The sequence below is a fragment of the Pipistrellus hanaki genome, assembly GCF_964339955.1.
Source record: "Pipistrellus hanaki genome assembly, chromosome: 19".
NCBI lineage: Eukaryota > Metazoa > Chordata > Mammalia > Chiroptera > Vespertilionidae > Pipistrellus > Pipistrellus hanaki.
Genome location: NC_140521.1, coordinates 10067299 through 10089998, shown reverse-complemented (window position 1 = coordinate 10089998; position 22700 = coordinate 10067299). Strand labels below are relative to the sequence as shown.

General features: G+C 58.5%; 1 protein-coding gene and 1 long non-coding RNA gene across 6 annotated transcripts in view; both read left to right on the top strand.

Moving 5' to 3' along the window:
- The window catches only part of TXNRD2 (thioredoxin reductase 2), a 47736-nt gene that overhangs the window by 11221 nt on the left and 13815 nt on the right, over positions 1-22700 (top strand). For all 5 annotated transcript variants that reach the window (XM_084867930.1, XM_084867931.1, XM_084867932.1 and 2 more), the window contains exons 8-11: positions 3189-3259; positions 11398-11417; positions 12138-12229; positions 16416-16590. In XM_084867930.1, the coding sequence (XP_084724056.1) occupies positions 3189-3259; positions 11398-11417; positions 12138-12229; positions 16416-16590 (358 nt within the window). The remainder of the gene's footprint in view (positions 1-3188; positions 3260-11397; positions 11418-12137; positions 12230-16415; positions 16591-22700) is intronic.
- On the top strand, positions 7530-9596 carry LOC311613727. Its single transcript, XR_014793510.1, has 2 exons — positions 7530-8848; positions 9335-9596. It is a non-coding gene; the product is annotated as an uncharacterized lncRNA (long non-coding RNA).

Here is a 22700-nt window from a genome sequence, read left to right as displayed (position 1 = left end):
TGTTTCTTTGCTTGTCTCATAGTTTTTTGTTGATAACGTGATTTTTCATTCTTTAAGAAAATATATATTTTTATTAATTTCAGAGAGGAAACGAGAGGAAGAGATAGACACATCAATGATGAGAGATAATCATTGATTGGCTGTCTCCTGCACACCCCCTACTGGGGATTGAGCCTGCAACTTGGGCATGTGCCCTGACTGGGAATCAAACCGTGACCTCCTGGATCATAGGTCCACGCTCAACCACTGAGCCACACCGGCTAGGCCATAGCAGGACTTTTCAAATTAAATAATATGTTAACTCTGGGAATCAGAGTCTCTCTCCACTGTAGGGTTTTGTGTATTGCTGTTGGATGATTTTTTTTATGAACTGATTTTGTAAAGACTTTATTCTTCGTTGTGTGAGGCCAGTGAATTCTCTGCTCAGTTAGCTTAGCGGTCAGCTAACGACAGAGATAGCCTTAAACACCTGGAACCAAGAAATCCCCCGTCTCTGCCGAGGGGCCCCGTGGGCATTTCGAGGCAGACCCTTCGGCACGGAGCCAGGCAGGGGAACTGCCTGCGCCCTCACTTCCTGCTGGGCCAGAGCCCGAGGTCAGCCAGGGGCTGAGAGCTCGGTGCCCTCTCAGGCCTCTCCCGGGCACGTGCGCCGCCCAGTGCCAGCGCCTGGCCATCCAGATCCCGGGAACTCGTCGGAGCTTTCGAAAGCCCCAGTGGACGCCTCCGGCCCCAGCTTTCCCTTTTCCGCTCTTGGTTCAGGCTGCCGTTTGCGTCCGTTGTGATCCATCACGGGAGGCAGCCGCGATGCTCAGTCACTGGGCACGTCCTCCCCGGGGAGGGGCTTTCAGCGCGGGGCGGGTCCAGGGCAGGCCGGAGGGAGAGCCGGCCGTGGAGCGGGGCCTTCCAGGGAGCCCCCGCCAGGCCTGCCAGCGGCTGCTCCCGGCGGAGGAGCTGTGCACGGGCTCCGGCTCCGTTCTCCTCTCTCTCGTGCTGTCGTTTTTCAAGGCTGCCACGGAACTGGGGGAGGGGACTGGCGTAAGTTAATATCCCACAGAACTTGCCGTTCTTACCAAGTTTCAGCCATTTTTCTTGACTTAAGCCGTCGGTTAACTTCCGGAGTTATGAAAAAGTCGAATCTGACCGCTTTGGCCGGCTCTCTTGCTGTTTCCATGGAGGGGTGGGCCTTGGGGGCCCCTCAGTCCACACCCTTTGTGCTGACGTTACCTCCCGGGGGCTTCTCTGTCCTCCCTGCCGCCAGGAAGAGGCCCCGGGTGGGGTGAGGCAGAATGGGCAGCGGGATGGGAGGGCGGAGGGGTTTGGCTGAGCCACATCCTCGAGGGTCTCCCAGGGTCCCCAGGAAGTGGGTGCTGCAAGCCCTGAGCCTCCACGTGGGCCACAGCAAAGGGCACCACAGGTCCCACCAGCCTGGAGGGCTCCTGCCTCCTCCCGAGACCCACATGATGGAAGAACAAGGGCTGGTCCTGTTTCCTCCCAGACGCCTGAACCCCGAACCTCCAGCTCCTGTTTTGTGCTTCCTCTGGAAAGGGGGCGCCGAGGGAAAAGCACCCCTCTGTCCTCAGAGACCACTGGGCCTTCCCTTCTGCCGCCAGGCCAGCAGGAGCGGCCTCGGGGATGGGGTAGGGGAAGCTTGTGCTCAGGGCTGGCCCTGGCGCAGGCTGCGTGGCTCTGTGGGACGGCAGGGCGCTGTTGGTCAAGGTAGCTACAACACATAGGGGCGAAGCGGGTGACTGTCCATGACCCTCCCCCAGCCTGGAGCCCCAGGAGGCGGGTAGTCATCTCAGCTCCTCTGAGGCCCGGGGCGGAGCCGCACACGGCCCCACACCCTGTGGGGGGCGCTGGCCCGGCTCCACCCTGCTGGGCCTCGGCTGGGCAGCTGCCCATGTCTGCCCAGAGGGAGATGAGGCAGGAGCTTCAGGTCCTAGTCCTGGCTGTCCTGCTCTCGGACATCTCACCCGGGGTGCCCCTGCTGCCCACCCCCCTGGGTGCCTGCCAAGATTTGCTTGTGTTTCAGTCCCTTTGATTTTTAGACCTTTCGGTTTCCCTTCAGCAAACCCAAGAAATCCCTGACTTTATTTTTTTTGCCGGTTGGAATCATAAACTGTTTGAAATCCATTTCCTCTCCACCAGCACATCTTACTCTCACAGGCCTGAGGGAGTGCTCGCCTGGTGTCTTTTTTAATTAAATTAAATTAATTAATTAATTAATTTATTTATTTATTTTAAGTAATCTAGAGGAAGAGAGAGGGACAGAGAGTTAGAAACATTGATGAGAGAGAAATATTGATGAGCTGCCTCCTGCACACCTTCTACTGGGGATGTGCCCGCAACCAAGGTACATGCCCTTGACCGGAATCGAACCTGGGACCCTTCCGTCTGCAGGCCGATGCTTTATCCACTGACCCAAACCGGTTAGGGCTCGCCTGGTGTCTTTCCACTTGTTCGAGAGCCCCTCACCAGGCCCTGCTGGGATACAGGAGGATCATGTAGTTCCTGAGCACGGCCACCCGTGCTTCCTCTCCAGGGTAGAGACCATTGGGCCATCCCATCCAGCCTTCAGCCTGGTGCCCTTGGAGATGGCTTGCTCCCCCACCCCTGCCTCGCTTCCCCCATCCTTTTCCTCCCCTCCCCATAGCTCTGGGTCTGGAGGAAGTTGGGGGTCCCGGAGAGCGGAGAGGAAAGAGCTGCTGGCCGTGTCTGGCTCTCTGGTCACTTTGCACAGCCGAGGACAGGCAGTGCTTTCATGCTGGGCAGATGGCACACCGAGTTAGGTACAGACAGGGCACCTAGAGCCACACCCTGAAGAAGGCTGTGGAGTAGGAAAGGGCACCCACAAGTGGCCTGGGTGGGTCTGGTTGTGCTGTGTCTACAAAATGGGCGTCCCCTTGCCGAAACCGGTTTGGCTCAGTGGATAGAGCATCGGCCTGCGGACTGAAGGGTCCCAGGTTCCATTCCGGTCAAAGACACGTACCTTGGTTGCAGGCACATCCCCAATGGGGAGTGTGCAAGAGGCAGCTAATCGATGATTCTCTCTCATCGATGTTTCTCTCTCTTCCTCTCTAAAAAAATCAATAAAAAATATTTTTTTTAAAAAAATGGGCGTCCCCATTGAGGAAGCCCCTAGGACAGGTCCAGTTACACTCTCTCACATTGATCCTTTTTCTGGATAGATTGAAGGTGCCCTGGAACACGGGATTACAAGCGATGACATCTTCTGGCTGAAGGAATCCCCTGGAAAAACGTAAGACGTGACGCATGCCTGAGTGGGGGACCCTTTGTTCACTTCTTACACATCAGGGCCAAGTAGGACATCATGTGGTCCACTCTCTGAGTGCATTGCTCCCATTTCCCTGAGAGGACAGAAAGCCCATTATCTGTGCCCCCGAGAGGGGTTGTGGACACATCCTGTGACATCTTGGAAATGATGGCCCACCTGTCACCAAGTGAATTGAATATTGTCTAGGGCCGTGGTCAGCACACTGCGGCTTGCGAGCCACTTGCGGCCCTTTGGCCCCTTGAGTGTGGCTCTTCCACAAAATACCACGGCCTGGGTGAGTCTAATTTGAAGAAGTGGCATTAGAAGAAGTTTAAGTTTAAAAAATTTGGCTCTCCAAAGAAATTTCAATCGTCGTACTGCTCATATTTGGCTCTGTGGACTCATGAGTTTGCCAACCACTGGTCTAGGGCAATCGTGTTCAAACAGGGTTCCTTGGAGCCCCAGGGTTCCAGTGGGTCCAGAGAGAGGAGCATTCAAGAGGGAAAGAGGGTCAGGTCATCAGGAAAAGCCCTCAGCCCCTCTGGCCTCAAACTTTTCTACTTCCTCCTGGTTCGCACCGTGGACTTCCCTGAGATCTCTTAAAGCCTCAGAAACCACATCCCAGTTGTGGAAATGAGATCTGTGAAGCACATGAGTGGTTTCATATTTCCCAAGCAGGTGAAAAGCACTAAGTTCATTTCCTGCCTCCACAGAGCTGTTCTAGGTCCATAGAGCTCCTGCCTGTAGGTTATGGAGGGAACTTCGTGCTCATTTCAACCAAAAGACCACCAGAGGGCGACAGAGGCTTGGCCGTGAGCAGCACCGGGCTGCCTTGGGACTTGCCTGCAAGGAAATGTGGGTGGAAAATGTGTCCAGAGGTGGACAGGCGTGTGTGCACAAGCATACATGGGAGGCGTGTGTGTGTGTGTGTGTGTGTGTGTGTGTATGTACATGGGGAGTGTGTCTGCATGTCATGTGCTCTGCTCACCACCATCATTTCCTGTTTACCAAGCATCTTTGTTCAGGGCAGAGGCTGGATTCCCTTGAATGGATATATTGTAGTTTATTTTATCTTTTCACTGTACTGGAGAATATTTCAGTACTTTCTCCTTTTCACTGTTATACAATGTTGCAATGGAAACCTTTGGCGTGTATCTTATATACCATCATAAATACCACTTTTTTTTTTTTTTTTTTTTTTTTTGGTTAACCCTCACCTGAGATTTTTAGAGAGAGTGGAAGAGACGGGGAGAGGCAGAGAGAGAGAGACACATTGATTGGTTGCTTCCTCATGTGCCCCAACCAGAGCTGGGGATTGAGCCTGAAACCAAAGTATGTGCCCTTGACCGGACTTGAACCTGGGACACTCTATCCACTGAGCCAAACCGGCCGGGGCATAAGTGCTTCTTATGTGTGACATATACCTGAGGGTGTTTTGGGAGTAGAAACCCGAGGTCCAAGGCAGATGCCCTTCACACCTTGACCCATCTGCTGACACGCTCTCTCCTGGCGGGCTGCTCCCTGTTATACGGGCACCTCTGCCTGCGGCCTCCCTCCTCCTGTGGGCACCAGCTTTCCCACAGGCATACAAATTAAAGGGGCCTCTCCCGCCCCCCTCAGGTGGGCACCAGTGGCTTCTGCCCGAGGCACGTCCGGGTTCCTCCCAGCATCTGCGCTCAAGCTCATGCAGGTGTGTGGCCCTCGGTCCCTCACCTTCCACCAGCACCCCCAGGCTGTGGCTTACCTTTTGACTTAAAGGTAGTTTTTCATGCAGACATGTTTAACTTTTATGTTGCCGCATTTATTCCTTTTTTTTCTCTTCATGCATAATTTCTGGGTTTCTGTTCTTTTATCTTGGGACTATCCAATAGGTTAAACTGCTGGTTTTATTTGCATTTGCTATTCTTAATGATCTTTCTGTATATTTCTGGGCCATTTAAGTGCAGTATCTGCATGTGAGTTTGTGTGTGAAGGTCTGTGTGCCTGCGTGCGCGCGCGTGTGAATTGTTAGCTCGGTCCTCGGCCTGCTTTCTATCTGGTTTTCTTTTTCTCCTCTTATCTCTTATCTCCCAGCTGGTTTGCATATTAGGACTGTGATCCCTTGTCGTTTATGTTGCAGGCTTTCTCAGCTTGTCATGTCTTTTCACTCGAGCAATGTACAAATGTTTCTTTTAATGTAACTTAGATCTCTTTTTACACTTAATGGCTTTTAGATTTATTGCATGTTCAGGAAGGCCTTCCCTACCCCCACGATTTTTTTTCCCCCTTAAAAGAAAAAAAAAAAAAAAAGCTTCTGTATTTTCCCCTTCGGGCTTCCACCCTTCAGCTTTGCCTTTGTGTCGGGCATTTGCAGTTCATCTGTGGTGTGGGTGGGGTCGGTGGCGACCTGGCTGCTGGAGTCCAGTGTCGCTGGCCACTCCACCCCCTCAGGCCAATCTGAAATTTTCATCTAGGAATTGAGTCCTGTCCTGCCCTGGCTCTCAACTCCAGCTTTTCCTGTGACATTGGCAAGAGTGCCTGCCTGGCATCGTCTCCAGAGGGGTAGGGTGGGAGGCCCGGTGCAGTGGGTACCGGCGGCGGCGATGGTGGTGAGGTGGCCCTGGTTGGCACTGCTCCTCTGTGGCCGCGTACTGGGGGCCGTGGCCCATTCGGCCAGGAAGACACGGCCCCAGGATACTTTGGTTGAGGAATGAAACTGTAGTGTTTATTTTCTTCGTTAAAAAAATTAGAAGATTTTTTTTTTTTAAACAAGCTCTTTCGTTTAGAAGGAATCTAGGTATGTTATTGTTTAAGAAAAAAAAAAAAAAAGTGTTTGCAATGTATCAGTCACCCGTTTCGTTCTGAGCATGATTTATGTGAGGAAATGGTGTGGTTTTTTTTTTTTTAAAAAAAAAATTAAGCTGGAGATATATCCCTGTACGATGCTTCTGTGAAAATGCGGCTTTTGTCCGGTGCTGTTAATGCAAGTTGTAACAGTGCGATAGGGGAGGCAGTGTTTACATGTTACATTCCTCCGCGCAGTCAAAATAAGCCCGCGGGGTCTACAGTAGCATTTCTGTATTTTATCAGCTTGGGCCGGGGCCGAGGGGGAGGCCTCCGCTCACACTTGGAGGGGCCGTTCCTGCCAGATTTATTTGCCTTATAAATATTCCCCGTGTTTATTTTAACTCGCCTTTAAAATGGAGCTGAAATTAATATGGGCCCGAGGGCTGCCCCCTGGCCCCAAGCGCCTCCCGTCACCGGCCGGGGCGTTCCTGCTCGGCCCCGTCGAGGAGGCCAGGCCGGCGGCCGAGCGTGCCCGAGCGCCTGGCCTCCTCCCGCAGCGGGCACCGTGCCCTCTGAGCAGCTCCCCTCGGCTCCGGAGGCTTTGGGTGGCACGCCCGGCCCCAGCTTTCTCATGGACCTGCTGCACATACCGGCCTCCCTCTCTCCTCTTCCCGTGACGGGGCCTGGGCAGCCCGAGACCCTCTTTTTTTAAAAAAATATGTTTTATTGATTTTTATAGAGAAGAAGAGAGAGGGATGGAGAGTTAGAAACATCGATGAGAGAGAATCACCGGTCAGCTGCCTCTTGCACACCCCCTCCGGGGGATGTGCCTGCAACCAAGGTACATGCCCTTGAGACCGGAATCGAACCGGGACCTTTCAGTCCGCAGGCCGGCGCTCTATCCACCGAGCCACACCGGCTTCGGCAGCATGAGACCGCCTTGCATGGCACACGATGACCAGCGGCTTCCGATCTGGCACGTGGAGCCCACGGCGGGGCCTGCGGCTTCCAGCTTCCCGCGTTCCCTCCGCCACCTTTGTTGCTCTTTGTGGACCCCCCACAGCCACAGTGGCGTCCTAGCCTCCTGGGCGTGTGAGGAGGCCCTTTCGTCCTCTGCTTGTGTCCAGGTCTGAGGAGCCCAGGGCTCACAGATGGCAGCGGGGGTGGCCAAGCCAGCCGACACGCTCCCTACACAGCTGGGTACCTGGTTCGGGCCTCCCGGAGGCGACGCATCCCATGTGGAGGACGCCAGCAAGGGCAGCGTGAGTTCCCGAGTCACGGGCAGGCCCTGGGGAGGCCAGGCGGGCTGGGCCGGCACGGGCGAGGCCTGAGGCCGGCTGTGGAGGTCGGCATCTTCAGCTCGGCCGCCTGGACGCCAGCGTTGTGCCCGGCTTGTGTCCCTTTTCCATTATTCTTGTTTCTCTCTCTCTCTCTCTCTCTCTCTCTTTTTAAAAATATACTTTTATTGATTTCAGAGGGGAAGGAAGGGGGGAGAGAGAGATAGAAACATCAAGGATGAGAGAGAATCATTACAGGCTGCCTCCTGTAAGCCCCTTACTGGGGATCAAGCCTGCAACCCAGGCATGTGCCCTTGACCGGAATCGAACCTGGGACCCTTCAGTCCATAGGCTGATGCTCTCTACCCACTGAACAAAACTGGTGAGGGCCTCATTTCTTTATTTTTGTGTGGAAACCCAGGATGGGCTGCAGATGCACGGATGATTCCGGAAGAAGGAAGGGGTCCTCTGGGCTGGCAGGAGCCCTTTGGGGAGGAATGGGCAGGGGGTAACGGCCACTTTGGGACGCTGTCCCCAACCGGCGGAGGAAGTAGGGGCACAGAGAGCGTGTACAGCCCTGCCCAGGGAGGCCCAAGCCCTGCATTGCCCCATCATTCAGCTGGGCAGCCCCCGGGCAGGTGGAGGGAACCTGGGAGGGGAGAGAGGGGCCCACGCCCCACAGCTCCTGGAAGGATGCGGGTCCTGGATACCCAAGTGCCCCTGAGGCAGCCGGCTCCACCTCCCTCCACGGCCCCAGGATGCTCGCTCGTTCACATGGAGGGTCAGCCATCTCCCCTCAGAGGCCTTTGGCCCAGGTGGCCTGGTTGGGACTTGGGTGCAGCCGCCCAACCTGCTCAGGCCCAGGACCAGCTGGTCCCTGCGTGTTGCCGCTGTTTGCGTGCCTTCAGGGTAGACAGTCAAGGTCACTGTCCTCAACCCCCTCGGCTTCCTGGCGCAGCTTGCTCAGCCCCGCTGCCTGGGGCTCGCTCCGGGCCTGAGGTCAGCTCTGTGCTGACCTGGCTCCGAGCGAGAGCTCTCGGCTGAGGTCAGTGCCGGAACTTTCTCTGATGGCAAAGAGGACTCGGAGACCGGAGCCACCTGGGGCGGCTCTTCTCCCACGTGGGACCCACCAGGCAGCACAGAGTTGCCATGTCCAGACGGGACCCAGGACCCTGTGTTCCCACTGTCACTCGGCCGCCGAGGTCTCCTTGAGGGTGTGCAGAGGGAGGCGCTGGCCGGCCTGCCCTGCATGGCCCATAGCCTGACCTCCGTCCTTGGGCCCCCGCGAGCGCGAAGCCAGGAGCGTCTGTGACGGGGGCTGCCTGTCAGAGTAGGTCACGGGAGGAGCTTCTGTGGGACCCTTGTTGAGCTCAGAAGCTGATTAGGTACTGTAACTGCTTTTCTCTCTCTTCCTAAGAGCAAGAGAGAAGAATATAAATTTTATTTCTGCGAAGCACCACAGCCATTCATTTAGGGAAATCCACCGCAGCTTCATTTTTCATCTTCCGCCTCACTGCCACGTTTGTTTAGCGTGAGTGTGATATCCTTACGTCCTGCAAAGGGAGTGAGCCAGCAGCGTGGACCTGGCTACCCGATGGAAGGCACTCCCGCCTGCCTCGCGGAGCGTGCCCCTGTGAGGGCTCAGGGGCCGAGGAGACACCTCCTCGGGGCGGCAGGAGCGGCATCTGAATGTAGAGAACCAGGCCCGGTGGAAGTGGGCCCAGCCACAGGCCCTGCGGGTGGGAGGGGGCTGGCCCACACGGGGGAGGAGGCCGTGGGTCCCCCGCCCTCCCCCCCTCTCCCCCGTGCTGCCTCCCTAGGGCCTGTTTGGCATTTCCTGCGCTGGCAGGGCTGCCAAGGGGCCAGGTGCCTGCCGTGCGGCCCTCCCTTTGGGTGGGTATTCCCCTCGGGGAGCAGATCAGGGGCCTTCAGACTCGAGAGGCAGGTGGAGAGCTCCTTAAGCCAGGGCTTCCCGGGCCCGCATTAAGGCTTTTGTTTCTGTTTCCCCCACATCCAGATCTCGAACAAGAAAGCCTGCCCTGTGATTAGGCTAATCCCGCGGTAGCTGTGCCTTCGTGTAAAACGTTTGCACACAGAAAGGCACAGAGAGAGAGAGTAGGACTGCTCAGAGCGCCAGGAAAATGGAACCAGCGCCTCCTCCTGCAGATGGCGACTTCTGGCGTGGGCTGACGGCCTAGTCCCGGGCCTCCTCAGGCAGAGATCGGCAGGTTTCCAGCCCTCAGAGGCTCACTCCTCCCGCCCCAGGTGCAACCAGCGGGCCCCTGACTTCCGCTGCCAGCACCGCTGCCCCCCTGTGGCCGGCCGGGGCGAGCGTTGGCCACCCAGACACTTAGTGACCAGCACCCAGGCTCAACCCCATCACCCTCAGGCCCTCCATCCAGGCCCAGCAGGTCCTCAGTGGCCAGCGGAAGCTGATCTGCAGTTTCAGACTTAACAGTAAAAAACGAGGTGGCGCCGAAACCGGTTTGGCTCAGTGGATAGAGCATCGGCCTGGGGACTGAAAGGTCTCGGGTTCGATTCTGGTCAAGGGCATGTACCGTGGTTGCAGTCACATTCCCAGTAGGGGGTGTGCAGGAGGCAGCTGATCGATGTTTCTCTCTCATCTTTCTATCCCTCTCTCTTCCTCTCTGTAAAAACTCAAAATATATTAAAAAACAACAACAACAACAACAAATGAGGTGGCAGTCCTGCCTCCTGGCACTCGCCCCGCTCATGACCTGGAGGCTCCTCTGTGAATCCGTCTCGTTCATGCTTCAGTCCACTTGCAGGGGTTCTCTGGCTGAGTTCTCGGACCCAAGTAGCTAACGTCTGTTCGTGTCGTCATTTCTTATCTTCAAGAAAGGCTTACTCCTCTCGTCATATAATCAAGTCCCCCCCAAAAATAGTTAGATCTTTTGTTGTTTTGAAAATGTGCCTGTGCTTAGACCTCTGTGTGACACCCCACGGTGCAGGAGTCCCCTCAGCTTCCCCGTGCACCGACCTCGCTGCGGCCCCCCAGGCCTGACTCCGTGGCTCCCTCCGGCTCCCGAGAGGAAGCCATGTGCCCGCTGCCTCTCACCGGGCACCTGCACGAGTGCTCCCCGGGATCCGCCGCTTCTTGAAACGGAATTATATCATTAGTACCGGGCGGGATTAGCGCTGACACCAGGCTTAGCCATCCTTACATCACCTCCTCTTGTTCAAAGGCCGGAGGAGCGATCTGACAAGCCCACCCACACACCGCCTCCCAGGCTGGGAGTTTTCCTCCTGCGTTCGGTTCCGTGCGTGTGTGCGTGTGTGAGCATGCGTGCAAGTGCGTGTGTGTGAGAGCATGCCGGGCGTGGAGCTGAATGGCAGGAGAGCACATATACGACTATGGCAGATACTTTAAAATGATTCTGCTGGGTCCCTGTGTCGTGTGTCTGCCTCTGCTCCCAGGTTCCCTTCTCCTCGCTCAGAGAAGCTGGCTCTCCAGGCCCTGGGCCTGCCTGATCTGGTTGGGGCCTTCTGGTCTGGTCTTCCCTGGTTAAGAGTGCTCTGCCCATAGACGATGCTTTCCAGGTGCCCCCACCCCACTGCGTGGTGCCCTCCCCATTCTGCCAAGTGTCCTTGTTGCCCCCCCTCCCCCTGGCCGCAGGAGGTCCAGAGAGACCCCAAGGCAGAGCTTACCTGAGGGAGAAGGGAAAACCCTCTGCTTCCTCGGACGGGGCTTTTCCCACCATGCCCCTGGGTCCGTGCGGGCCCCACTCCCAGGGCCTTTCACGGGACACGTGCTGTTTTGTCACTGGCCACTCACATCCTTCAGCACCAGGCAATTCTCTGACCCGGTGACACTATTTGCCATGCTGTATGTCACAGCGGCAGCCTCTGGGAAGTGGGCTTTGTGCCTTGGGACGAGCTGTTTGCACACTCGGCCTCAGCTGACGCACCTGACATCGCACGCTCGCTGCCTGAGTGCCCTGCACGGAGGCTGAGGGGCCCCGTCCCCGCGGCAGAGCCCCCACGTGGAGCAGATGCTTGTGCGTGAGTGACGGTGAGACTCACGTCCGCTCTTCTCCTCTGTGTTCACTCCCCTAACAGGCTGGTGGTCGGAGGCAGCTGTATCCTTTGGCGGCGTGCAGGTGACCAGGGGCCTCCCCGAGCCCTCCCCCGCCCGCCCTCTGCCCGCGAGTACACTCGCTGCCTGGAAGCAGGCACTTACAGGGCCACTCCGAGAGGATGACCTGTACCCAGGGGACAGTTTCAGGCTGACCTTTGAGTCTAGGGCTTCTGGAGGCTGTTCCTGAGCCGCACACGGAGCTGCTGGGGCGGCCGGGCCAGCTGGACGCAGCCGCGAGGCAGGTGATCCGCCCCGGAGGGCGGCCCCCTCACTGAGGTCCGTCCGTTAGCGGGAGCAGCAGCACTGGGGGGGCCAGGCGGGGAGCCCCAGGAGGCCCCGGGGTCAGGACGGGGGTCGCTCCGGGGAGATGAAAGTGCTGCTGCCTTGTGTCTTTCACGGGCGGGGTGTTTCCTGTCCGTCACCACCCGGACCCCGCAGAGCGGGCCTCGTCCTGGAGGCTGAGGTGAGACTCCGGGGAGTCCGGGCCGATGCCCGGAGGAGGCAGAAGCCGCCTGGCCCATGGGTGCTGCAGGGCGCCCCTCCCCGGCCCCGCACGTGTGAGAGATGGGGAGGGGCGCCCTGCGGCTGGTGTCGGGAGACTCCTCTCGGCCGGCCGGGACCGGCGGGAAGGGGGCTGCTGGTGTCAGGCCCCGGGGACCTCGCCACTCGGCTCCCGACGCCACAATGGGCCGGCGAGCCCTCCTTAGCTGGTCTCTGGCAGACGTGGCCCTGGAGTGCGCCGGCTTCCTCACCGGCCTCGGACTGGACACCACCGTCGTGATACGCAGCATCCCCCTGCGGGGCTTCGACCAGGTACAGCCCAGGCCCCGCCCCCAGCCCGTGGCCTGCTCCCACGGGCCCGTGGGGTCTGCTCATGCCAGACCGTGGCCCGCTCCTGCCACCCTGTGGTCCCGCTCCACCAGCCTGTGGCCCGCTCACACCGGCCGGTGGCCCGCTCACACCACCCTGTGGCCCGCTCACACCGGCCGGTGGCCCGCTCACACCACCCTGTGGCCCGCTCACACCACCCTGTGGCCCGCCCACACCGGCCTGTGGCCCGCTCACACCGGCCCGTGGTCCCGCTCACACCACCCTGTGGCCCGCCCACACTGGCCCGTGGCCCGCTCATACCAGCTTGCGGCCCCCGCCCAGGCAGGCGCAGGTGTGGGCTGGGAGCCTCTCGGTCTTTAGAAGCTGGCCCTTGAGTTGAATGAGGAGGTTGTTCATAAAACATACAACACCTGCCAGAGCCGAAGCAGGATCGTCACGTAGAGCGTGTGGCAGCTCAGGGCACGCCGGGCCAGCCCCTCAGACCTCGGCAGGTGTGTGTCAGCAGAGGTGCGAGCCGCGCCTCCTTGCTGGGGTGTGATGGGGGTGCCCCCTCAGCCAGGGGAGCGCCAGGCCGGGAAGCAGGTGGCGGACTGGCGAGGCCCTGGGCGGCCACTTCAGAAGACAGAGCTCCTGGCCGCAGGACTGGCCGCCTGCCATAGACGGACAGACGGGACCCGTGAGCCCCGGTGAGCACTCTGCTCCCGGCCGCGGGCAGTCACCCTGAGCACTCGGAGCGTCAGCACAGCCCCTGAGCCTCATTGCTCACGTGCCCTGTTCCGGGGCAGCGCCGGCTGAGGGCACAGTGGGCCTGGGTGTCCTCTCCTGACCGCGGTGTGGCAGGCGCCGAGGGCCATCTCCCCTGTGCAGCTTGTCCTCACGAGTGTGCGGGACGCAGACACCCATGTGATGGCAGATGCGCCCACGTGAACAGCATGTTGAATGCTTTTATCTAAAAACTCTCCGAGGAAAGGTCACCTGTTAAAATCCAAGCGTGGGGTTGTTGTTACAATGGCAAACCCTCTGTGCCTCCCCAAAGACAGACAGCCCCTCCTCACACGGTCCCGCTGGCCCTCTGTCCGCCCTCGGCTCCCGGGCCTGCCCTGCCCCGCCTGGTGGGCCCACCATGTGCTGTTTGCACTTCTGCTGCCACACTCATCTGTCACTTCCCTCAGCGCACAGGCCCTGAGTGCCTGCTGAGGGGACAGGCCACACGGAGGAGGCAGGAGAAATGAGGCAGGAGAGGCAGCGGGGACTGTGGGGACCGGGGCTGTGGGAGGGCTGGCCTCGGCACTGGATGGAGGCAGAAGCTGGGGACAGTGGGAAGGGGAAGCAGTTCCCAGCGAGGGGCCAATGGAGGAAGGTGAAGAGGCTAGATCCGGCCCCCCGAGGGGCTGCAGTGAGCAAGGCCGGGCTGGAGGGCCCATTGGCAGATGAGTTCCCCAGAGGCATCGCAGCAGGGGAGGCAGTCTGATGCCGGGGCACAGTCGGATTCATCCCACTTGGGGACAGTGGGATCACCCGAGGGAGGGGGGGGAGAGAGGGAGCAGGCTCCAGGGGTGCCCTGGGGGAGGGACAGTGGCAAGGCCAGGTGACCGAGGCCTTGCTTCAGCAGGAAGCGTCAGTCAGAGCTCCGAGCTGCAGCCCCAGCGGCAGGCCTGGGGACGGTGGAGCTGCGCCGTAGCTCGGGGGGCCAGCAGTTCCCCTCAGACCGAGACAGGGATGTCCAGGCCGTCAGGAGTCCAGAGGGCTCCAGGAAGGGCAGGGCTTCTCCTGGTGTCCCCGTCCCTAAGTGAGCTGGTGCATCTGAGCAGACAACAGAGCGTTTAGAGTGACTTTTACTTTCTCCTGTGGCTGACCGCGCCCTGTGCCGTGGTGATAGCCCACGGGGGCTCCAGAATTAGGCTCCCCGTCTGCAGCCCGAGAATGCGGGCTGGGAGGAAGGAGCCCTCTCTATAGATGACCCCCGCCCCCCAGGAGCACCACTCTCCTGCATTTCTTGGTGGGGAACAGAGGGGCCCCCCTCCTGTCCCAGCTCCCTGCTCCAGGAGAGAGGGTGGGGAGCCCCAGGAGAAGGGTGCTCCTCTGTCATTACTTTCCGTGCAGACGGTTAATTAGCATCTAAAGAAGAGCCCAGACGTTCCCTAGCGGAAAGGAGATAAAACTCCGACTGTGCTGGGCCCCCGACTGCTCTGAACCCCAGTTCTGGGCCAGACCCCGGGGACTCAGGCTCAGCCATAGGGAGCTGGGCTGTAAGTCGGAACCCGGGGAAGCTGAGAAAGGAGGTCCCGGAGGCGCGCACACTGCCCCCAGAGAAGGGACGGTCGGCTGTGCCGCGGGATTGCCCTGACGGGAAGGAGACTGGGGCTCCAGACTGCTGTGAACGCCACCTCCAACTCCACTTCCAACTGAACTGAACCCCAATACCGGGCTCATTGTGGGAGAGCATAGACTGTTTGGCAGCAGGCGAAAATCGAGGGCACCTTTCTCTCAGAGGCGCCGGCTGCGAGCACTGAAGGACCCGCATAGGGCGGGGCTGACGGAAGCCAAAGCTGCAGGCTCCACCCTGAAACACCGTCCCATCTGTAACTGCGAAATGCGACAACAAAATAGATCACAAACGAAAGAAATGGAGGACAAAAAGCGTCTGGATATAGAGTTCAAATCTACGCTTATGAGGTTTTTCAAGAATTTCCTAGAAAAGATGGATAAGGCCTATGAGGATATGAAAAGAGATCAACTAGAATTAATAAGGAGTCAACAAGAAATGATAAGGGATCAACAAGAAATAAAGAATACATTGTCTGAAATAAAAAATATTCTACAGAGTCCTAAAAACAGAAGGGAAGATCGCAAGAATCAAGTCAAAGATTTGGAACATAAAGAGCCAGAAGACACTCCTCCACAGAAGCTAGAAGGCAAGAGAATCCAGAAAATTGAAGATAATGTAAGAAACCTCTGGGACAACTTCAAGCGAACCAACATCAGAATTATGGGGGTTCCAGAAGATGAGAGAGAGCAAGATATCGAAAACATACTGAAAGAAATAGTGACAGAAAACTTCCCCCACCTGGTGAAAGAATTTGACTTACAAGTCCAGGAAGCGCACAGAACTCCAAACAAAAGGAATCCAAAGAGGACCACACCGAGACACATCATTATTAAAATTCCAAGAGCAAAAGATAAAGAGAGAATACTAAAAGAAGCAAGAGCAAAGAAGGTAGTAACTTATAAAGGAGCACCTATACGATTGTCAGCTGACTTCTCAACAGAAACCATACAGGCCAGAAGGGAATGGCAAGAAATATTCAAGGTGATGAATAGCAAGAACCTACAGCCAAAAATAAGCTACCCAGCAAAGCTATCACTCAGAATCGAAGGCCAGATAAAGAGCTTCACTAATAAAAAAAAGCTAAAGGAGTTCATCACCACCAAACCAGAATTATATGAATTGCTGAAGGGGGTTCTTTCAGAAGAGAAAGTAAACAAAGATAAAAATTATGAACAACAAATACGTAATTATCAACAAGTGAATCTAAAAACCAAGGAAATTAAAAAAATCTGATGAACAATATTAACTGTTGAATATAATAGAATCAGAGGTATGGAAGGGGAGTGAACTGACGATTCTTGGGGAAAAGGGGAGAGGGGGGCGTGGGAAGAGACTGAACATAAACTGTGCACCTATGGATGAGGACAATGGGGAGAGGGGAAAGGGCAGAGGGTGGGGTGGGAACCTGGTGGAGGAGAGCAATGGTGGGGGTGGGGGGGGGAAGGAACATTTGTAATAATATGAAAAATAAAAACTTATTAAAAAAAAAAATAAATAAAAAAAAAAAATAAAGAAGAGCCCAGAGGTCAAGTGCATCCTGGCGGAAGGGTTCAGGGTTCTCTGGCGTAGAGCTGGGGGCTGGGGAAGGGGGTGCCCGGTGCCCTCCCGGCTCCACGGAGAACAGGGAGGCCCGGAGGTAGGGGCGGGCGGTCTGCATGGGGCCACGTAGAAGAAGGGGAGCCCTGAGCCTCCTCTTTGGAAGAGACCCCCTCTTACCCCCACCTCAGGGCCTTCGCAAGGAGGCAGGCGGCTCGGTCCTCTCTCTCCTCCTGCTCCGTCATTGGTGGCGACATTTTCTCGGCCGCCTGGTCCTCACGGCGTGTGCTCTGTGCTTCGCAGCAAATGTCAGCCCTGGTCACGGACTACATGGCCTCTCACGGGACCCGGTTTCTGAGGGGCTGCACCGTCGTGAGCGTGAAGCGGCTCCAGGACAACCAGCTCCAGGTCACCTGGAAGGAGCACGCCTCTGGCCGGGAGGGCACGGACACCTTCAACACCGTCCTGTGGGCCGTAGGTAAGGCGTGTGAGCCGCGCGGCGCGGGCGTGAGCGCCCCCGGGTGGGGAGCGTGAGCGCCCCCTCCCCCTCCCGCTGCTCCCGGGGCCCCCGCGCCCTGCTGGCTCTCAGGTGGGCTGGCGCTGCAGTGCACCCCTGGGGCCGTCACAAAGACTCGCCGGATTGCTCCTGATAAACCTCCCGGTGGGTTGCTGTGCGCGCTGTAGGTCATCAGATGCTCCGGGGGCCCCTTTCCCGGCCTTTCCGGCAGTCACACTGCAGATTTCCAAGGACAGCACCCAGGGCCAGGACAGAGACCCGAGGCCTCTTCCGGCCAGGCACGGGCTGTGTTCTCATCCCCCAGTGCTCTGAGAGGCCCTGGGGCAGCTGCTGGGAGGGCAGAGGCTGGGCAGGTGGGGCTGCTCAGAACTCGCCCTTTGCCCACCTTGTTGAACACACTCCCTCCCAGGCGGGACCCTCCCTGCACCCCTAGGCCCCCCTGGGGAGGAGGGGGGGAGTGTGGGGGTGGTGGGGGGAGATCCTTGCTCAGGGCCTGGACTCAGAGGGGACTGGGCTTTGAGGAAAGGCCAGGAGCTCGGTGGGAGAACAGGGGCCCAGGCACCACGCCCTGGGAGCCTGGTCTCTGCCGGGACGCTCCTACTGTGGCTTCTGGGGGTTAGAGTTGTTTTCCTCATCGCCCCCCAGCGTGTGTGTTGCATCGAGGTCTTGTTCGCTCTTGAGGTGTTCAGCGTGAGGTGTTTTCTCCGTCTGGTCAGTTGTCCGTCTTCGGTGAACCTGGGCTCGAAATCCTGTGGCTCACAGGCTTGTCCCCGGGCCCGTGTCCGTGAAGCGCGTGGTTACCGAGCGCTGGAGGGCGTCCTGCCGGCGCTGGCGAGGCCTGGTGGCTCGGTCCCCATGCTCCTGGAGGTGGGGCTCCTGGCGGGAGCAGGTGTGCATCACGGAGCAGTGGGTTTCCGAAAAGCCTGTGTTCCGAGCTGCTCAGAGTGACCGGGAATCACAGGGAGAACTGACCTCCAGAGGATGCTCCCTTGGGTGGTCAGTGTGAGCGGATCTGAGGAGCAAGGAGAAGGATCAGAAATGCCCCCGAGCAAATTGAGTGCCTCTTCCCCCGAAGTCAGTAAGTCACCAAAGGAGACGTTCTTGACCCACTTGTACATTTTAGGTAGCTCTATGCCGATGAACACTAGAAGACTGTGTAATTGCTCAGACCCAGAAGTGTAACTTGACCGGTAACACCTTAAACCCCGCTCTAACCCGGGAGGCGGCCATCTCTCTTTCCCATTTGTGCCCCAGCACCCATCAGTCCTTCATCTTCTGCCGTCCCTGTGCCCACCACGCCCCTGGTCTCCACCTCTGCACCGCGGCGCCAGCCTGCCCCCAGCGCTACCTGCTGAGGCCGTGCCGATGGCAGCCGCTCCGAGGGCGAGGCTCTGTGCCCTCAGAGAGCTTTCGGGTCGCCTGGCTTCCAGACGGGGCCCGGTGGAGGGCGAGCAAGGCCCCCCAACATGCATGCCTGCCCGCCCTCCCCCACCAGGAGTTCGTTTTATTTCTGTGTGTGTGTGTGTGTGTGTGTTTTCAAAAAGAGCATCCCCAGACAGTCTGCCCGGCATGATTGATGCCGGGGGTGTAAGCTTTTCACAGCCCTTGGCCTTTGACCTCGCCTCCCCAGGCGGCGCAGCGGCGGCGGCGGCGGTTTCTGGCACGCCTCCTGGGGCTGCACGGGCATGTGCTGACTTTGCTGCTCGCTCCTGGGCCAGGTTTTGTAAACATCGGGAGCTGCTCCCCAGTTTAACAACTGGGAATGCTTTTCTGCCGGTTTGACTCCCGTAAGCCTTTCGCCAACGCTCTATCTCTACTTGCCATAAAGGATGATCCGATCCGGGAGGTTAAGATCAAACGCCCTGGGGGCAGTGGGGGGCGGTATAACACGGCTGGTGCTACAGAGCTCCTGGACCAGACATCCTGCCCCGCAGCGGGCTGGGCTTGGACGTCGGTTAAACACAGAGAAGGGAAGGATGCCCCTCAGGCCCCGTGGACACGCACAGGGGGCTGCCAGGAGCGCCGGTGGGGCTGCGTGCCGGCCCGGCCCTGACGGGCGCCCCGGTGCCCGACGCCTGCCTGGGCCACAGCTGGCGAGCGCCGGGCACGCAGCCTGGAAGCCAAGGAGGACTCTGCGCCTCTTCCTCCGCGCAGCCTTGATCTCCACGTGGTGGATTAGACACATTAGCAGTTAAAGCAGTTAATTGCTGTGCAGGGGGCCCTCTCATTGTTTGTCTCTGAATCACCCACCCACACCAGGTGTCTCAGATAATAGACTGGGAACTCTCGGCGAGGAGGATTTCCTGTCTGCAGATGTGCCGATTACAGTGCTGAGTGAAGACAGTCAGCCTGCGCTGCCGGCTCGAATTCGCCCGGCACAGTTAACCAGTTGTGGCCTGGATCCCCGCCGTCTGGGGGAGCCGGCGCAGGACGGGCGTCGGGAGCGGAGACTTCGAGCGCCAGCGCTTCTAGGCGAGCGGTCAGCTTTGGTCCGGCCGAGGTTCTGTTTTTAAAGCTCGGACGAAAGGGGTTTGGATCGCAGCCTGGAAAGTCACAAGCCGGAACCCCCTGCCCCTCATCACCTCCAGCCTCTCGGGAAGATTCTGTCCTTCACTCGAGGGAAGGATGAAGGCTTTGGCGCCTCCATCCCCGGGCCATGGCACGCTGCTCACTGTTGGAAGAGCCAGATGGCCATGTTCTCAGACCCACCTCGGGAGCCCCCGGGGCTGCTGGGTGAGACCCGGGGAACCAGCCCGGAAGCCATTTCTGGTTCTCAGGCTTCGTCCCAGCAGAAGAGCCGTGGTCATCCCCCCGTCAGGTCACTCTGAGCCCCTGAGGTGGTGTAAAAGGAGCCAGCAGGCCCTGGCACCGAGGCACTGCGGGCCCAGCGTTCCCGCTTCCATCCAGCCACCACCCTGAGGCACCCACCACAGGCCACTCTTGAGTACAGCCCACCCACACAGCACGTGTCCTGGGACCTCGGCCAGGGACACAGGAAGGGTCCGGGGAGCCACGATGGGGGCCACCACGCCCAGGGAGGGGAGCACACGTGTCTAGCGTGGACTACAGCCTGATATCTCCTCTCTCTCTGCCCCGGGATCGTGTTGCAGGGCACATAGTAGCCGTCCTGGTTCAATTGTGCCCATCGGATGGTGCGGCCACACTGCACACTCGGCTCACAGAGTCCCTGAGGCGTTTTCCTCACGGGGCCAGGCAGCAGGAGAGGGGGCAGGAGGCACCACAGAACTGAGCCCCAGGGCTGGGGGTTCATGGGTGGGAGTGCTCCGAGTCCAGCAAAAAGGATGAGGCAGCCCAGGGCTCCGGCTCCTTGAGGCCATCGATGCTGGGGAGGAGCTTGTGGGCTGACCGGGGACGCAGCCTGGACTGGAGAAGCCAGGTCCACAGCCCGCGGGCCTGTCCTCTGGGAACGCCCGCTGCTGTGGCTGCAGGAGAGCACGTGCCTGGTTGTCTCCGTCCCGGAGGGGGCTCTGCAGAGGCCTGGCTGTGGCAGTCACATCCAGAAGACTGCGCTGTGACAGCGCGATTCACCCGGTGTCCACCCTTCCCTCGCCCCAGGCGGAGCAGCTGGCCTTGAAGAAGGAACCACTTTTCTTCTGCTATCCTAATGCCTTTTAGGTCAGTGCAAACGTCAAGTTTGTAATTACATCAAGAGAGACCCAGACCTGCTTGTGTCTGTGCTTTGCTTTTGGAGGAAAAGAAGATGTTTATGGAGCTCGCAGGCCAGGGTGCAGCCACAGGCGTGCCTACCACCCCGTGCAGCCGGCAGTGCGCCCCGCTCCTGAAGCAGCGCCGTCGGCTGTGACCTTCACTTCCCTCCGCCCCGGCTTGCAGTGGCAGAAGCCGGGAGAGGGGCAGCGGGAAGACAGTGCCCTGTGCTCCCAGACTGGCCTCGCGCCCTCTGCTTGGGGTGAGCCACCAGCCGGGATGGAGAGCTGTGCCAGCTCCTTGTGTCCAGGGTCACCGGGCCCCCCAGAGCCACCGGAGCCAGCCAGCCAACCTCGGTGCCCACGGGGATCAGATGGGGGCTCTTTACCAAGTCAAATCCAGGATTTATGGTTAGAACTTCGTAGAAACCAATTAGGAAAAAAGGCAAGAAAAGACAAAAACAAAAAAACCCCCCACCTTTGTGAAAGTCCTAGAGATAAACGGGCACCACATGAACGTGCACCGCCTGAGTCTGCACGGCCCCTCGGAGCAGCCAGCCGCGGGGGAACTACATCTCTCACCGTTACAGCTACAACGCCGCCCGCCAGAGCCGCTCCTTCCTGGGGCCCTGGGGCCAGGCTGCCGCTGGGACCGAGCTGGAGGTTCCGCTGAGTCCACAGGCTGCCTGCAGAGCCAGCGTGGCTTTTTCATGCCATGCTAGTGCTGGCACCCCGGCTCAGACAGGAAAGACCCACACACGGTCTTCCAGGATGGACTCTGGCCAACAGACACGTGCGCCCCAGTCGGTAAGCCCTCCCGGCTTGTCCAAGGAGCTTTCCAGGTAAAAGGCTCCCTCACGATGGCCCAGGACAGTGGTCGGCAAACCCATTAGTCCACAGAGCCAAATATTAACAGTACAATGATTGAAACTTCTTTTGAGAGCCAGGTTTTTTAAACTTAAAAATATATATGTAGGTACACTGTTATTATCTTCATTAGGGTACTCCTAAGCTGGCCTTTGCTAAAAACTCAAGGGGCCAAAGAGCTGCATGTGGCTCGCAGGCCGCAGTTTGCCGACCAGTGGCCTAGGAGGCCCTAGTGGGCGCTGGTGGTCACAGCAGGCAGCCCGCCTCAGGTCGCACTGAGGTCCAGGGCCTCACTCATTCATTCCGCAAACATGGAGCCCTGCCTGGGAGGCCGAGGCCAGCAGGAGAGCAGCGCTCTGTCCTCGGCGGGCTGGCAGCTGTGGATCGGCCTGGCACTCACTGAGAAGGGGCCATTTGAGACCATAAAAAAAGCCCTTTGCTGTTTTTTAAATCATTTCCCCTTACGTCTGAAGGGTGACGAGACACATAGCATACATTTTTGAAAAGTTAAGTCTCCAAAAATCCAACCAGAGGCTCCGAAGGTGTGGGTTCCCATTTGTGCCTGGTTGGAGGTGCTGCACAGGCCTGGCCAGGGCGGGTGGCCGGCTCTGGGGGTCCACGAGCCCCTCAGGAGGGTCGCTCGGGGGGGTGGGGGGGCTCGATGAGCCTGTGTGTGAAGCTCTTTCCTGGCCCTCGCCCACGCTGTCTGTCCGGCCTCCTAGGCTCCGGAGCTCGCAGCACTGAGCCTCCAGCTGCTTCCTGCAAATCCCTGCTGCATCTCTCTGATCACAGTCCTCACTCACCCTGTCATACCCCCGCTGGCACTTAAATCTTACCTCGTTACACGGATTGCCCTTCACTCGTCAGAACATGTGCTCCAGGCAGGCGTGAAATCGGGGGGAATGCCTGTCCTCCCATAATGGATGGAAGAGGCGCGTGAAGCTGCCTGCGCCCGGTTATCTGCGCCCCCGTGCCCGGCAGAGCAAGGAGTAATGACCAGGGGCTCTTGGGGTGCTCAGACGTGGCTTCTCCAGCGGCTGCGTGGCGTGGTGGCCGGTGAGCAGCAGCAGCTGTGGGCATCAGAGGAGGGCTGGCCCAGTCCGGTTGTACCATGAACGTCTGGGCTGAATGCTGATTCCGCCACCCCTGTAGGGCCCTGGGTGCCGGGTGCTGGGAAGGAGGGACTGTTTGACCTCAGAGATACCAGGGGTCACATGGCCCTCCAGAGGGACTCTGGCCGATGGACAGGGCTGGGCCTGGGGAGGGAGGCAGCTCCCGGGGCAGAGAGGGGTGGGGCCCACTCACACATTCGTGCAGATGGTTGTGGCCTCTGAAGAGGAAGGGAGAACATCTGCTTGTACCTGGAATGCTAATGTCTCACTGTTTGCTGTAACAACGGCACAGCATCATACGTGTATTCCCTGGGAAGCTCTTGCAAGGCCAGAAAGTCATGAAAACGTCTGTAAGCGAATGAGAAAAGGCAGGAACTGACAATTCGCAAGAGGAAATGGAGTGAATGCGTGGCCAAGAAATAAGTTG